At 44.2% G+C, this 17334-nt stretch overlaps 1 protein-coding gene across 1 annotated transcript in view; it reads right to left on the minus strand.

Annotated features, from left to right (window-relative positions):
• Positions 1-296: 296 nt before the first annotated feature.
• LOC133359236 (elastase-1-like) overlaps positions 297-17334 on the minus strand; it is a 63619-nt gene continuing 46581 nt past the window's right edge. The window contains exons 6-9 of the mRNA XM_061577697.1: positions 9812-9951; positions 6937-7095; positions 5494-5616; positions 297-2627 (exon numbers count right to left, since the gene is read on the minus strand). Coding sequence (XP_061433681.1) covers positions 5527-5616; positions 6937-7095; positions 9812-9951 — 389 coding nt within the window. The 3' untranslated portion in view covers positions 297-2627; positions 5494-5526. The remainder of the gene's footprint in view (positions 2628-5493; positions 5617-6936; positions 7096-9811; positions 9952-17334) is intronic.

The raw sequence follows: 17334 nt of genomic DNA on the forward strand, positions 1-17334 counted from the left end.
AACACATTCAGATGGACTTGGTTACAGGCACAGCGGGTGTCAATTACATTTAATTAGGATGATGAAATGTTTTTTTGAAGATGGTGAATGGCTGAGTGCAGATATTCTGCTTAGGAGCTAATAATTAGCACAAGGGGCCGTCCATAAATAACGTCACGCGATTTTGGACGATTTTTGACCCCCCCCCCCCCCCCCCCCCCGAGTCACACGGTGTCACAAAAAGTGAGATCCCCCCTCAAATATGACGTCACAAAGCTCTGCCTGCCCCCCCCAAAATTAAACATGCTTCAAATCTTTTAAACTATTGTCATTGTAGTGTGTATTTAATGTGGCGCTGCATTCTGATGTTGGAGGAGAATACATTTATTAAAAGTATATTTAATTAAGTAGAACGTGTTGTCGATATTTAAAGTTGAGCATTTTGACGTGTCGTCACATTTCTCAAACCCCCCTCTCCCCGTCGTCACACATCGTCACGAATGTCTGACCCCCCCCCCCCCAGGTGCGTGACGTAATTTATGGACGGCCCCTAATGGGGGGGGGAGGGGCGCCGAGAAAATCCATCTTATGACATTTTATAATCATACAATTGTAGCCTGCTTTACGAGACATCTTAACAGCATTTTCCATACTCAGGCATTTGGGTTCAATCCCCTTGGCTGGATCTCTTTGGGAAAAGAAGAGCCATTAATTTAAAGACTTAGTGAGTTAAAGCCCCGCGTTTGGGTTACTCAGGGGGGCAATTTCCCCCACCAGGAACGCTGATTTCGTACCTCCGGACGTTGACGCAGCGTGTGCAAAGTGTAAATGTTTGACATCGTTGCCGGACGGCAATGCGTACTCACACATTGTGGACAAGCGCGTGTGCTATAGGTCGTTAAAGTGCTCGCCAGATGTATGAGAGACAAACGTGTTTACACAATGTAGCGAGGTTCATTGTATGCAGTGGCGGCTCCTGCAAAATCTCTCAGGGGGGGCAAATGTCTGGATGATTGATAAGGATAAGGTCCACCCATGCAATGGATAAATTAACAGCTTAAGCATGTAAAGGCAACTTCACTTCTTTAATATTAATGAAAAATAAAGTGACTCTTACAATACATCTTGTTTGTTTCTATACTCACTATTATTACAATCCACTCAGTTTATTTTATTAAAGATTCCACTAGGTGGCGACAAATAATATTGTTGACTGAAATGTGCTTACGTATGATGACGTAAGCACGTTAGTTCGAGCCCTCCCGGAAGCCATAGAGAATTCATTGCAGCGCCCGCCGTTCGAAAAAAAACATATTTTAATGTAAGTCTATGGGAACACTCTGGGCGATTCTCAGCCAGAGTGAAATCGCCCAAAAAGAAGCAGTACTCCACAGAACGTGACATGACGCTGATTGGACTATATCCAGAGGCACAGTAACGGCTCGCGTAACTCTGTGGTTGAATGACATTGGTGGTGCGTCGCCCAATCGCCCTAATGAAGAAACCGCCCCTGATTGTATGTACACTAAAAAAAAGTGAAACTGCTGTGGACATATTAATAATTTCTACAGCGAATCGCAGTAAGTCTAATGCCATTATTGAAAAATGTGTATTAAGTGACAGTAAATGTAAACTTTTACACACGTGCGGTACGGTGTTGCATATCCAACCATCACCTATCCACTCTCACCAATTAATAACACCCAGTGCTGTGTTTGTGCATCATGGTGTAACTGTATTTTTCCATAGATGTTCACATAACAGACATTTTTCATATCAGCGTACTGTATATTATATCAATTTAACGCGTAGGCTTATGGATGTATTATATATTGGATATAGAGATTTATATTGAATTATTACACAAGAGTTTAGTTTGTTGTCCTTCCCCCAACACCTCCGATTAGCACGGTTGGCTACGTTCCGTGCGAAAGAAGTTCAACATGTAATGACAGGGGGTAATTACGGTTATGGCTGCATTACATAATGCCTTATAAGGGGGGTATCTGGGGTAAAGGTGAAGGGCGGAGTCAGTCTAGAAGCTCCAGGAACCAGCCCGAAGGTTCTGGAAAGGGGGCGTGGCCAGAGGTGGAGCTTGGCCACGCCGGGCAGATATAAGGGGGACCGAACCAGAGGTTCGGGGCTGTTCTGCGGGTCCTGGGTCCTGGCTGCTTCGCTGCTCGTTGTCATTGCTTCGTCTTCGACCACGTGACTGTTCTTGTGCAAGACCATCTCCGTTGCCGCCACTACGCTAGTCAAACAGCTCGCATAGTGTATGACGTAGATGGGCTGCGTGTTAGGATAGCCTATGTGTACCTGCACACCCCGTGTGCTTTTAATAAATAAGAAGCCTTCTACTCGACGTGTCTCGGAAGTCACTCACTACACGTACAATGAGCGGCTAGGCTCTATGGGCGTCTTGCGATGGTACAGATGTTGTATAGCACAGATCTTCGTTACACAAGCATGGCATGACCTTGGTTTCCAGCGAGTCGGACGTGCGACATTGTACCGCACAACATAGTTCCACTATTATATGAGTGCTTTTATTATAAATTCAATTGCGAAAGGTGATGCATGATGCACGGTGATGCAATTCAATTGGGAAAGGTGATGCGAGGCATTGCAAGTCGGTGTCATCTTGGAGCCTAAACACACAGGGAGAGAGAAGAGGGGAGAACAGGGAGCTGAGATGACAGAACGTGTGAAAAAACACAGATGTATGTATGTGTATGTTGAACTTCTTTCGCACAATACGTAGCCAACCGTGCTAATTAGGGGTGCAGATGCATAGATAAACCACCGGTAATCTGAATAAGCAAATCTTGTGTAAATAATGTAGGGCATTAGCTTACCTTTTAGGACTGAAATAATCATGAGCACCGCGTAGAATATCAGCAACAAACATACATAAGCAGACAAAATCCCTCCTTGCATCTAATCAGCTGCAGTGGTTCAATACAAGAATACTCTGAACCAGGTTTTGACATTGCGTGTCTCATCAGCAGAGTAGGGATTGCTTGAATCTGCTGGTGAACTGCCAGGCACTTATAGACAAAGAACCTCTCTGTTAGATATGGCTCCTGGTTCGTAAAATACATTACACAATATATAATTGTGGAGAATATAAGTAAAAATAAGTAATATTTAAAAATACTTTTTTTAAAAATACGCTTTAATAAAATGTACCATACGAGTAATGGCAGAACTCCACGACTCCAGGAAGTGGCCCCGAAGCTTGCCACAACGTAAGGGACTGTGGTGATTTACAGCCAACGTGAGTTGAGCGTGGACAATTAGACCCAAGCCGAAACATAACATTTTAAATAGATTGTTTAAAAATATATATATTATTTTTAATGATAGAATATAGTATTATCATCAGTATGACATACGTATACCAAGTTTTCAGTCGATACCACATTGGGAAGTGGGTAAAAATAGAGTTACAAGATTTGAGGATACAACAAAGTGAGTTAAATAAAAGCGTGTAATAATAAAAAATAAATAAGCAGACAAATCCAGATAGGTGGAGCCTGAACGAGTGAACAATATTCAGTGACCTGAACACTGTTTCCAGGTTACAGGGAGACTGGTGTTCGGGACGCTTTTGAAAAACATTGTAAGCATAGCATTTTCGACTCACAGCATTGGGAGATGTGTGTAGGTGTTCCCTTTTTAGACCAATTACTGCATATCTTGTTTGCAAAGTAAGTCCCCGGTTTATAGAAGACCCGACTTAAGGAAATCCGACCTTACGAAAATGCTCCAGTAAATCGTGTAAAAAAAAGTTCAATGTGCAGAATTGTTTGCGTTAGCTACGTAAGCGCAAATAGTGCAGCGCAGTGAGGTTGTGGATGAATACCACGGAGTTCGGCGTAGGGCAGGCAGCCTTATGCCTCACTTGACCTTCACTATGATTAAGGTAAATGGATTTTTGTAGCGTTACATAATTGTTTTTTCTATCGCTAGTTTTCTTGATTTTAAGTTTATTTCATGAGTTATTTACTGTATGTACTTTATTTAACACAATTAAACTTCGATTGCTTATGGTCTCAGCCAACAGCGATCGGAGAAATCTAGGCCTTGCCTAATGCACGTTATACGAACATTCCCAAGTGATTGCTTTCTGTGACCCATGTTAAAATGTGTTGTGGTATTCATAAAATTGGATAGAGTATATGTTCCATTAGTTTAATTATGGGTAGTGTTAGGGTAGAGAAATGAAAGAATCATAGGAAGTGCAAAGCGTATGTACAGCGATACGATATGAGTAGCGATAGAAAACAGACAACAGCGTGAAACAGTGCTGAGGGAAAACGAACCTAGTAATCGGGTAGAGGAGGCACAACTATTTTCTGCGATGGGATTTTATCTTCATTTTGAGGGAAAATTGTTCAGTTTTCGACATACGGAAAAGTCGGGTTAGGGATTGTTCTTGGGAACCTAACCCTTCCGTAACCCGGGGACTACCTGTACTATTAAGGATTGGTTTGAAAGTGTTCAATAGGCAAAGCGCCATGCCATGAGGTGGCTAGTAGATGGTAGTACAGAAAGTTGGTTCCCTTACATGAATTAGATCTTAACATTTCGATTTAAAGCTTTCGTAACTGCAGGGATTCATCTTCTTGGTTCTTTCGGTAAAGTCACGTAGAAGGGAAATAATAAAATAATAAAAATAAAAAATTATAAAATAATTCTCACGACGTTTCGGCCACAACGCAAGCAGCCGTCATCAGGTAAAGAACAGCCCAGATGTTGACAGTTCGTGCTCCAGGAATGGCAGTTGGAATGTTGGGAAGGTTTCTGAATCCCCTGCTCCCCGCTGCTGTCCACCCAGTAGTGTAAATGGGTCACCAGTCAGTCAATCTGTAGGTTGCGTGTGGTGGGGTAGAGTGTGGGTACTCCCACCTCTCCAGAGGACTCTGGCGAACGTGAAAATGTAGGCCAAAATACTCCAACAGGGACTCCCAAGAGCTCCCTCTAGTGGAGACCCTTCTGCCAGCAGTGGCGTTAGCAAGGAATTGCAGGGCCGTGCCTTTACACAATCGTTAGTTACTCAGAAACTCATATAACCAAGCTGATCTGTGCATTACGAATTTAACAAAACATCCATTACTTGCTTAAAATAGTTTCTTATGCTCAAGAGACACCCAGTAGACACGCAACCTTGGGCTAATGTGAGTCAGACGGTTCCAAACACATGCCAACATTGGGCCGAAAATTATCTATTTCCACACGCCCAATTTGATACGTACCCAGTAAACATTGAACGTCGGGCCAACATTAGCATGTGGTTGTTACTGTCAGACCAACGTTGGCCCAACGTTGCATGTTTACTTGGCATATGAATCGGAATGGTACGTGGGAGTAAAGATTAAACATTTTATTATTTGTTTGCATCATACGCTATTAGTTTCCTTGACCCCTGCAGCCACGAGAGTTCGTTACACATCACTACCACGTTGAAGAAATACAAGTAATCGATTCTTAAATTAGCACTGCGAAGCTCACCGTGCATGACCGTGCAGATCGAAAGAGCGAGCGTCAGTTCCGGAAGAGGCTCACGAGCAACTGGGTGAGGCCGAACATGAGAAGGTGTGCAGAGCACAAATTTGCTGTTGATCGTGATGGAGTCTGTGAACAGAGAACACAAAGCGCACGTTACAATAAGATCATCCGAAGGGCACACCCTGCTGAATGTTTCCCTCTGAGTATTTGCCACGAGACCATTCGTTTGTCAGTTAATTTCTAACATCGTTTTTGGGTGCATTGTATTTTATTCCATTAAGGGGTTAAAACTCGTGTGTAGTTACCGAGTTCCAGTCGACAAATTGGGTTCACGTACTAAATAATCCACGTACTCAATAATCCACGTGCTCGTCACTTGTCAACAGTGCCCCTGAATGTAGAAAGAAATCACTCCCGATATGTCTCACCAAATGTGATGTGCGGAACGCATCTATGATATGAGCAGCTTTTGTGAAAGTCAGCGCTAACATCCCACTCTCTGCTCTCGCCTCTGTGTCTTTGCCGGCAGGGTTCCCCTCCGAGCTCGCTCCACAAATCTCTGAAAGCATTTCCCTCAAACGGTCGCCCATGCCCTCGATCTATTCTCATTTTCGCAGCATTCTACGATTACCCCTTTGGCCAGCTGCACCGCTCCCCTCTCTTACTTTCCCTGCACCTGCACTTTCCCCCTGGCCCTGACTCCATCCCCCTCTCTGTATCCACATCTATATCCGACGCACTGAAGTTCCTCGGACCACTCTTTTGTCCTCTCTCACGAAGTCTATCCCACCTGGCCCCATTGCCACTATTGCCTGGCCCGATAGGCCCTATCCCACAAACACAATGCAGAGTACGCAGCACAACCACGACAAACATGCACAGTGGTGTTGTTTGGCAGGAGGTCTGCATGGACAATGCCATTTTAAGTCTTCCCCTTTAGACGCCAACCTCTGAGTGCCACTTTAATTCCTGTCCTGCCCTCTTCCATCCTGCAGGCGTGTTCCACCCATGTAAAACTCCTTTTCCCGATTAAAACTCCCAAGTATTCGATGGGCAGAAGTTTATTTTCAAAGAGGTAGGTCTGCTCATTTTATTGCTTTCAGAGAGACGTAGCCCTGAATTGGTCCCCCCCCCCAACTGCGATTTGGACTCCAATAAGATTTCTTTTCCGCTGTAAAGCCCGGTGTGGCTCGGGAGACACAAAGTCGTTTTTCCATTGTCGAAGCCGAGCCATGCACCGACGCACACACAATAAATGTCATTAGTGCCTCCCCTGACCCTGCTAGGCTCTGAGCCAGATTTGAGATGTCTTGTGAGGCCAACCTACCAATATTTGGTTCTGGCTCGGAATGGAAAGTAGCCAGCGGTAAACCACCTGCACTGGCTCAGCTCGGGTGTACCAGTGGAAAAGGGACATAATTCTGCCTGTAATACATCCCTCCTTACCTCCATCACTTGAGAGACCCAGTCTGTGTAGGCAGACACCCGTGTGAACACAGAGGGCTTGTGGAAAACGCTGCAGTTCTTATGTCCAAAGCTGGTGATTCCATACACAACCCATGAACCGTTGGGTTCCTGGCAACTCAGTGGCCCACCCGAGTCACCCTGTGTGGGAGGCAGAGAACAAAAAAGGCAGCTGTGCAGGCCGAATCTACGAGCATTCTCAGTGCTGTGATTCTACAGTGGTTAGCGCACTGCAATTCGGTATTCTGAGTCTGGCATATTGTGTGTGCTGAGGTCAAGTCTCTGTACGATGATGGTTGGCCGGGCATTTCCTCATGTGGACCCCAGGCTGTGGAGTTCACTTCCACTGGATGTTTTCTCTGCTGATTCATTTGTAAGGGCTTTGTCTATTTCCTCACTATTTGGTTTTGGAGTTGTATTTTATTGATGTGAGTCTGCGTGCATGTGTGTGTGTTTTTTTCTACAGGGCCTTGTGACCTCCGGGTGAAAGGCAATTTAGAAGTGTCAATTGTTATTACTACACTACGAACCCAGCGGTTTGAGTTTATTTCTTGGCCACAGATAACATCAGTGGCGATTTGAAATGTGAACCGGCCTTGCATTCCCCCACCCCACCCCCGAAAACTGCTAGGCGTTCACCAACTCATACAGACCAGCGTGGTGAAGTATGGCCAAGCAACCACCCAAGACCGACATGGTGCCGTGAGGTATCCATCTAACAGTGGATTGTCAAATGGCTCTAAATTATTGTTACATCATTTGAGCTTTGGGGCTTCCACTCAACGTTCAGATTGGTAAATGCGCAATATCGGTTCAGCCAAGGTATCTCGTGGTGGCCTATGGCTGTTGAGTACACAGATTGTCAATTCATCTATTCTCCTCCATATAAAATTATCTAATTGTATTCCGAATGTGATTTGGCTTAATGTTATTAATAGTAATAATAAGTAATCGTTAATAACAACTGTATTTTATACAGCATCATTCATGAAAATTGCATCTCAAACAGCGAAAATTGCGAATCAGCTCTAAGATTCAAGACTATTTGTTTGACCGTCATTAAGTGAACATTACTGTCAGTGGCAGAGCGAGTGGGAATTACTGCCCCCGTCCCCCAACCCCATATTGTGTGAACTAGAGGTCATTTTACGAAGAGATCTCAGATCTGATGTAAGGGCACCTGGTATACAGGAGTTCGTGGGTTCGATCCCGACGCTGACACATGCATATTTGGAGTTTGCATGGTCTCTGTGGTCACGTGGATTGTTCTTCAGGTCCTCAGGTTTTTTCCTGTCCACATTTAAAACCAACATGCGTTTTAAGTATTAAGATGCTATAAATATCCACATGATACGCTATATCGTTGAGCTATCAATTCTGGCCAGGTTGCTTCTGAAAAAGAGCTATATAGCTCAGTTGGCCTTACCTGGTAAAATAAAAATTGTTTAAATTTCGATTTAAAGCTTTCGTGACTGCAGGGATTCATCTTCTTGGTTCTTTCGGTAAAGTCACATAGAAGGGAAGTAATAAAATAATAAAAATAAAACACATTATTTTAAAAATTGTTTAGTTTAGTTTATGTGGCCCTTTTCAAATATGACTGGTCAGGTGGTACCGTCACAGCCACGACAGCTGTATCAAGTAAATGAGAGATTGCAGGAGCTACCACTCCGTTTATATAATGGTTGGAGAAGGTGGTGGGTCAAGGGCCGCATACTTATTATTAATATGGTAAGGTGAGGCTTAAGACTAAGAATAGACTGCATAACAAAGGCTGAGCCTTGGTTATTGAGAGGTGCGGTTTGTGACTCCACCTGTGACAGGGAGACCACCACTGAACATGGTAAAACAGTAATGGTTGTCTGTCAAATAAGATTGGCAAATAAGTGTAGTTAAATCTTTTTTGCATGGTTAATCACATCTTTCCAATGATTACTCAGTTTGTAACCGTCATCACGGTTGAAATTATGTCTGTGTTTGTATATTTGTATGGCTTCGTGTACAAACCTTTGATGGTAGCCAGGAGGTTTGCAGAGAACCTTGGTCTCGGAAAATACAATTTCATGAGAGCCCACCGAGTTGTAGCAATGATCGGCAACGGCCGAAGAATAAGTTCTGCCGTGTTTCAGATCTGACTTGTGCTCGCGGACACGATCAGAAACATGACGTTTCGTTTCTCCAATTTAGCAATAACCACAAATGCAACTCAATTTGTAGACTCCAGGATACTGTAAGTCAGGAACGACATCCTTCACAGATGGAATCAAATCACGGATTTTATGTACTGTACTGAATCGGACTTGTTTGTTTAGAATTTTTGAGATCTTTTTGGTCACGCCAAAATTTGTTATGCAGTCTATTCTTAGTCTTAAGCCTCACCTTACCATATTAATAATAAGTATGCGGCCCTTGCCCCACCACCTTCTCCAACCATTATATAAACGGAGTGGTAGCTCCTGCAATCTCTCATTTACTTGATACAGCTGTCGTGGCTGTGACGGTACCACCTGAAGACGAAAGCTTGTGTTGCCTCCGAAACGTCGTGATTTTTATTTTATTTTACTTTTTAATGTTTTTACCTACGTGACTTTACCGAAAAAACCTAAGAATATGAATCATTGCAGTCACGAAAGCTTCAAATCCAGAATGACTGGTCAGACTTATCTGTGAGAGATCCGAATTCATGCTTTGTCTCATGACACGACGCCAATACCACAAATTGAGATGAAATTGTGGGAAAAAGTGAAAAGAAAGAAAAAAAGTTACTTATTAAAGAGATATTGACATGAAATTGTAATTGCTGGATACCGGGTGTGCATCGCCATGCCACACGTGAGCTCGGTGTATTTCTACTTACATTGCAAACTGCGTGATCATCCCCAGCACAAATCAGGTTCGTGTTGACGTTGCGCCACCACCAATCACGCTGGCTGCACGTGAAGTAGTTCACAAACGGGAGCTTGGCCTCCTGCAGCACGCTGGGAAACTGACCATCACCTGCACTCAAGCAGCAACACGTAGTGTGTTATTTTTCTATTACCCCATATCGTATCTTCCTGGCTCCGAATCGTACTTAGTGTACTAGTTCCACCGTGACAGCAGAGAACCCAGAAATTCCCACTAACTGTTAACTTTTAACACTTACAGAGGTATTCCCTCCATGTAGTAGGCAGGGGGGGCATTGCCACATCCCTTTGGGGCAGTGGAAGGCTCAGTATGAGCTCCTGCATAGTTACCATAGTAGTAACACACACGATGTTCTTAGTTCACCTGGTTAAAGCTCGGACGAGTCTCGAGCCCCTTTTTCAGAAGGTGTCAGCTTTTGGGGTGTTAGAGGTTGTATTTGTGCATTTGGAGAAAACCGCAGTACCAAGGAGAAATCATGCATATGAGAGGAACATGCATAAAGGTCTGCACAGAATGGCTTCACAATCCATTCCCAGTACTGCCATCTCTTGGCTATCTCGCAGCTCAGTAGGTGTGAGAGTTTCATAAACTGACGTGATGCAACCAGCACTTGCCTCCAAGTATAATAATTTCAACTTTGTAACGCCTCACAGTATTCGCTCACCCACGTAGTGAGAATGAGTCAGAGGCGCGAGGAAGCACGGACAAGCAGGAGGACAGCCACCCGATGAGCTTGCTCCAACAATTGCCCAAGCTCTGCGGATCTCTGTATATTAAGGTGTTATCAACCAATCAACGTTTACACGTGGGAGGAAACTAGGACAACCTTAGAAAACCCAGGCGTGCACGGGGGGCAACACTCTACAGATGGAACAGGTGGAGTCCACATTTTTTGCTGTACTGCATCTCCTGGCAAGTCAGGGTTTGGCTCCTCCTCAACACACACAGGAAGGGAGTTTTATAACATTTGTGTGATCCAGCAACCCTCGCCTGCAAAGTTCCGGATCATAGGCATGCACCACCATACCCGGGTCACGTTACAGCGATGAAAGTGTTCGATTTTATTTAAAATTCCAATAATTTCATCATGCAAAAATTTTCCCCATTGAAATTATTTCAGTGAGCAGCGTGTGAATGCACAACATCACGTATGGAGTATTTGTTGAATTAAAATAAAACTAAGACGGTTAATTCTCAAAGCTGGAATAAGCTGCATCTGGATGACAATTTTTTTTTATTTTGGTCCACTCAGTACATTTGAAAACTAGGTTTAATCATGGGTGGGTATACGGATTTGATTTGAGGATCTCATACGATGGGTAAATAGCCACCTGAGTTACCTAGTCATGATAAAATAAGAGCAAATATTGTGTCTGTTACTAAATATATTTCTTACTTCGTAACTACCATTAGCAAACTCTACTAATGCCAATTTAAAAACTGGTCCTCAGAAAACGTTTTAAAAATGTAATGCTCATCAAGCTCCATCGTGTAAGGAGGTTTGGTCTCAAATTCCAATCTACTCTCTAGCCTCTCTGCGTGCTATGAAGGAGTGCCACGGTGTTACTGACAAATGTTTTTGCATATTAAATGTTGGGGGAAATAACATTTTTAACCCTAGATTGGAACCAGTAGGGAATAGACAGCACTACGAGCTGGCGGCGGCGAGTTTAGTGGATGTCGGCGCAGCCGAGGGGAAAGAGCAATGTCCCACTGCAACGTGGTTCACTGGAGGCTTAGACAACTGTGGATGATCGACTAGAGAGTGCACAGAGGGAAATATTACGTTCATTGCCAGAGATTTATAAACGTTTCAACAACACAGAAAAGCAGTGCACTATGTGTACATAAAGCTCTCAGCCTTGTGCAAAACCACCAGTTCCTGAGCGGTAGTGGCTATGCACGTTGTTGTATATGTTGGTTATGAAAATTTGTTATGTTGTATGCGTGCGTGGGTGAATTATTATGTTGTATGTGTGGGTTATGAATATTCAGTGGAAATAATAATAATTAATGAAATTTGGCCAAATGTGTAATTATCCGGAAATATGTTAATTATGTAATTACGCACATTTTAATTATGCCAATTCGAGAGGTAATCGTATTAATTATGCGAGTGGGTGTAATTATGATAACGCAAGTCGTTATGATAACCAGACCCCGGTTCACCCCCTTATCGCTTTAACATTTACTGAGTATGTATTAGTGTGTTTATTAAGGTCACCAAGTTCAAATCTCAACGCAGAAGCAGATCTTATGCATAGATTTCAGGAAAGAATCACACAACCACTTCTGTATTGATCAATTTATTACTAATTCAACCTTAACTATGATATAGTATGCGAACTCTCAATCCCGGAACGTCAATACGGCATCAATACAGTATCATCAACGATTGTCTGATTTCACTTTGACAACTGCACATGGATCCCGCATAACGCGATGGTTGTTAGTGAGAGAGAGAGTCGTTAAAACATGCAAATACTATGCTAAGAAAACCTTAACGTTAATGAATGATTATACTCAATATTGTTCACGCAGTACCGCACTCCTTATTGATCATACGCAACCCTTATCACGTTGTTAACACCTTGGGTCACGGGACAGTTGAATATTCTGTAGAGGATGCGAGTACGTGCGGCGATTATGACTGAAGGATACTTGAAAGATTATACGGCGATAAAAAAAAAACACAATCAAAACAGTTACTATTCTTAAAGGCACCAATCTCAACAGATACATCGGCAGGTTATCTGACAGCAGAACGGCTCGGAGTAAGGGCCTGCGACGGTGCTCCTTTTCCGAAGATCGTTATCTTATACCAAGTTTACTAATTGGGGACCAGATCACCTGATAAGGATCCGGTGGGCCACCACTCCCCACGTGAGCGTGGCTCGGCGGAAGGAGGTGCCAAGAATCAGTTCGTATTGATGGATCTGTTGGGAATTTATGCGATTAAGAGTACAGCCCACTAAATATTAAAGATAAAAATTAAGAATACTCTTATACGACGGAGGCCACCACTCGGTCTCGTTGTGATGCCTTCCCAGCCACGGATGACTTATGGGTTCGAGTGTGTTTGAGTGGTAAGAGTTGTCTTGAATAGTCAGTGTTCGGAGTCGATTCTTTATGTCAAACAGACGCCTGGTGGTCGTGTGGTGAGGGGGCGGTGCGCGTCATACGTATCAGGCGCTCCCCTGTCACCGTGGTGAATTGGCTCGGATGGCTGTTGATACGCTGTCGCAGTTCGGAACCCGGTCGGTAGGTGGCGCCCACAACTCGCTCGTAGCGTGCAGCGCTGGATCGTCGCCAAGTCGCGACGCTCACCACCGGCGGCAGCGGAGATCTCCGGCGGCAGCAGAGATTGACGAGCTGAAGATGAGTCGAGCCGACCCGCTGGTCGCAGCTCGCTCCTGAGTCGCCTCTCCCGGTCGAGCTCGCTCCTGGGTCGACCCGCTGGTCGCCCTCGCTCCTGAGTCGACTCTCTGGTCGCACTCCTGAGTGGACCCGCTCTGGTCGCACTCGTTCCTGAGTCGACCCTCCCGGTCGAGCTTCTGAGTGGACCCTCCCGTCGCACTGGTTTCCAATGTTCAGGATCCGTTCCTTTATGCTGAAAAATCCCCCTGGATCCCGCCCACAAGGCGGGGCTTCCGATTTTTGCTGTGTCAGGATCTGTCCGTAGGCAGGTGTGTCCATGTGTGTGTCCGTATGTCCTTGTGTGCATCACTGACGGTATATTCCGTTGTCAACTCCCTCCATAAAACCCACGAGCAAACAACCAGATGTTACAAATTGTCTCGAAGTCGTCTCTCTGTCTGGGTGCAATTTATCTCTTGTCTGGCCTTCTTCATGAACCCAAAACACAGACGTTACAAATCGTCTCATAGGCGTCTTTGTTCGTGTTGCACAACCTGGAGGGAGGGGCAACACTCTCTCCGACCCGGCGCACAAAGAAATGGTTAAAAGTTTTAAGTTAACATTTGTCCCTTACTATTTCACAGTTATGATTCTGTATGTAACCTAAGGTCTGTCGTTTCCCATCGTGGTTCCCGACCCAAGTGTAGGTGTTTCCCCGAGCGTACACACACTCCTATCCCGCGCTGCGGGGATACAAAGACGGCCGGGATCTCCCTTTCTCTCCGACCCTGGGTTTAACATTGTTTTTTTTTTATTATGTATTTATATTCGACCTGGTGGTGATTCATCCCGTTATCCTGGCTTTTCCATAAGTTTTACTTTTGTCTTTTCATGCATATACTTATTACTATTAATTTATTTCCGATATCTTAGGTTAAGGGGTAAGTTTCTTGATCCTAGGAATTCGTATTCCTTGGTGCCTGGATGGTTATATAAGCGGAATATAGTTTACGGTGAATAGCGTTAACATTGATGTTATGTGCGATATTATGTATTGTGATGTCTTTAACTTAACTTGTTTGTCAGGGCTTTACTGACACGAAGTTGCATTCCATAGCCCGCAGTCTTTGCCCCACCCTATCTCTGCTCGCCGTTGTTGTTGCCTGCCGTTAATTCAAGGCCTCATTAATTTCCGTCACCCCTGAGTAGGTGAGGGCGGTTGAACCTTGGAGTCAGTTCTGGTTTTTGTCTGCCTGCTTCTTCTTGTGTCCCCTGACCCCGGGAGTTATTATTCTACTTTATGGCCTGTCGAAGCCCCACTCGCTGTTGCTGGGCTGGTGTTGTTCCCGGCTTTTTGCTTACGTTTGCAGTTCGCCGTGCTCTTGATTTCCTTCCCTCTTCAACCTTATATTGACTATTCGCTCCTGTCTGGGTGCGATTCAATTTTGACTTAGGAAGGTTCTGATTGTCATATGCTTCGGGTCGAATTGTATAGAAAGTATTGAAGTATGGAAATAACATTTCATATTGACTTAATAATGGTGATGGTTCAGTAGGCGTAACTTGTGGCCTGGTTTAATTGGAGTGGGTGTGAATATCGATAACTTTAGCCTACCCTGTTGTTAAATTCCGACTTTAACGTTACTTTAATAGCAATACAGAATAATTGAGCTTTTTGTCTTAACTAGGCGAATGCGAACTTCTGGTGACCCCGCAGCCTTGTTGTTCAGCTGGGTCTGCCTCCTTGAGAGATATACACCACTCTTATTCTCGTCTCACTGTGGTCATCCAACCTTCTGCTCTGGGAGTGTTATTCTTACTTTCAGGTCAAAGGCCCCCTCACGTTCAGACGTGCAGGGTTGTTTACATCAGCTCCCCCCCTGTGCACGTGTTCTAACTAGCTCGGAATCCCTGAACACACAATCAGTGATGATTCCTGGCTTTCTGTGGTTGTGATTTAGACAAAGGCGCCTCTGTTTCTTCCATTGCCTTTGAGTCGACACTGCCCTATTATTTGCCCATGTGCTGAGGTCATAGAATTCGTTTTGACTTCAGTAATATTAACATTCAGTATTGGATCAGCAAATGGGCAATGGTTCATTGATGTAGCTCGCAGCCTGGTCTCCAATTTGAGCGAGCGCGAGGATCGATAATTTAGCCTACTCTGTTGTTGAATTTCGAATTTTGACGTTACTTTAAAACCATGCAGGATGGTTGGGCTTTTTGCCTTAACTATGTCTGGCTGACACTCCCACTGTCTCTGCCGCCTGCAGGGTGACATGTGCCCGTTCATCAGGCCTTATCTTTCCTTGAAGCAAGGTTGCAAATTCTGCCATCCTAGCCCTCCTCCAGTTCATTACTTAACAACACCTGGTGTTTTGCAGTTTGCTGCGCTTTTGGTGTGTTTCATTCATTAAAAAAACAAGTAAAAAGATAATATATAAAAATCATCAAATATTATTAATCTCAATTTTGGAAGAAGGGTTAGTATACAACATTCCGCCCTTTTAAAAATGACCAGTGGTCAAATGGCCACGGGTTATTTTTAAAAATATGTATACCCTTCTTCCATCATGAACCATCGATTGTCCTCAAGTTTTGCTGCTATTCCTTACAACGCGCGCGTACGTGTCACAACTTAACAGGTTATATGTGACAAGAGAGAGGAAAAAATTCTAAAGGAAGGTAAAACGATAAGGGAGGGAAAGTTATTCTATTGACTACATGTTATAGGAGATATCGTTAAAAAGATAGTTTCTACGGTTACTCTTGGGTGGCATCATCAGGCCTTGGCTCTATCCCTGTTCCTGGGCTCGAATGGTATGTGGCTTGTGCCTGCGATTAGTCTTTTAAGTTCGGCATTCATTTTGGCCACACGGTATGTTAAGGTTAGAATAGCCAGGACTAGTATGATCATCCCTGTTGCCCCTGTGATTCCCATCCCCATCTGTTGATTTCGCTGATATCCAGCCACTTCGGTCGCCCAAGTAAGATCTGTTATGTTAATCTCTGATTCGCTGAGGGATAATCTCACCATATGGAATTCTTTACTGTTCAACAAGTTGGACAGAGTGCTGCTTATCTCAAACTTGTGGCCTCGGAATGTGTCTACGATTTCTACCTCCGCTTGGTGTAGGCTTTTGTCTAGGTTATATAATACCTTGTCCCCTATGCGTACGAATGTTCCTCTTGGTATTGTGACCAGTGCGACGTGGCTTGGAATCGGAACTTCCATGGTTATGGAGTGTTGATCGGTGGAAACAATTGCCGTGTCTAGAGGGGTGCTAATCAACCACTGGGCATTAGCTATCATGGCCACTGTTCCGGTTCTTTCTTTGGGTTTACTTAGCTTAAACTTGCAAGTTTCCTTGGAGCTTAGGTTTGACAGACCACACATTAGTTCTGCTGTATTGGTCAGAAATGGTTCCCCTGGGCAGAGCCAATGAACCTCTTTCATTATTTGACACAGGTTTAGGTCAGGCACCAGGTACTTAAGGGGGCCTTCTTCCTGGTAGGCCACCACTAAGGGAGTTTCCATCTTGGAGTAAATGTCGTTATTCCATGTACCCACGTTCAATACTGTCCGCAATCGGAATACATTTCCGGGTTTAACCAGGGGTAAATTTAGCAAAAATGCCAGCTGTCTAGTTTGGGGGTCCACATGTATGGGTGTGGCTGTACCCATGTTGAAGGCAATTTGTACTTGAGTTGGACTGATTGTTTCCGGGGATGCTGCTTGTAGCACATCTTTTATCAGTGTTGGAGTTACCAGATATGACGGAATTTGTCCTTGTATAAGATCACTGACGCTGCCGCTGATGCTCCGCAACAAGTCTTGGATCACCCACTGAATTGGCTCTCGAATACTCTCTTCTTCGTATAGACCTCGGATTGCAGAACTCAATTCTTGGAATGTTAAGTTAATCATGATAGAATGTAGGTTTACGAGAACCACGGTGTCTCGGAGGGTGGATCCCATTTCGACCAGATTCTTTTGTTGGTGTTGTATTTGCTGATGGATCTGATGCATATCGAGCTGTAAATTCTCGATACCTTGCGTGAGGTGTCCAATCTTTACGGCGTTGGATATGGATACTCCTAGTGTGATTAAGGAGC

This window comes from Lethenteron reissneri, chromosome 64 (assembly GCF_015708825.2).
Source record: "Lethenteron reissneri isolate LAM-NWPU_2019-01 chromosome 64, ASM1570882v1, whole genome shotgun sequence".
Lineage (NCBI taxonomy): Eukaryota > Metazoa > Chordata > Hyperoartia > Petromyzontiformes > Petromyzontidae > Lethenteron > Lethenteron reissneri.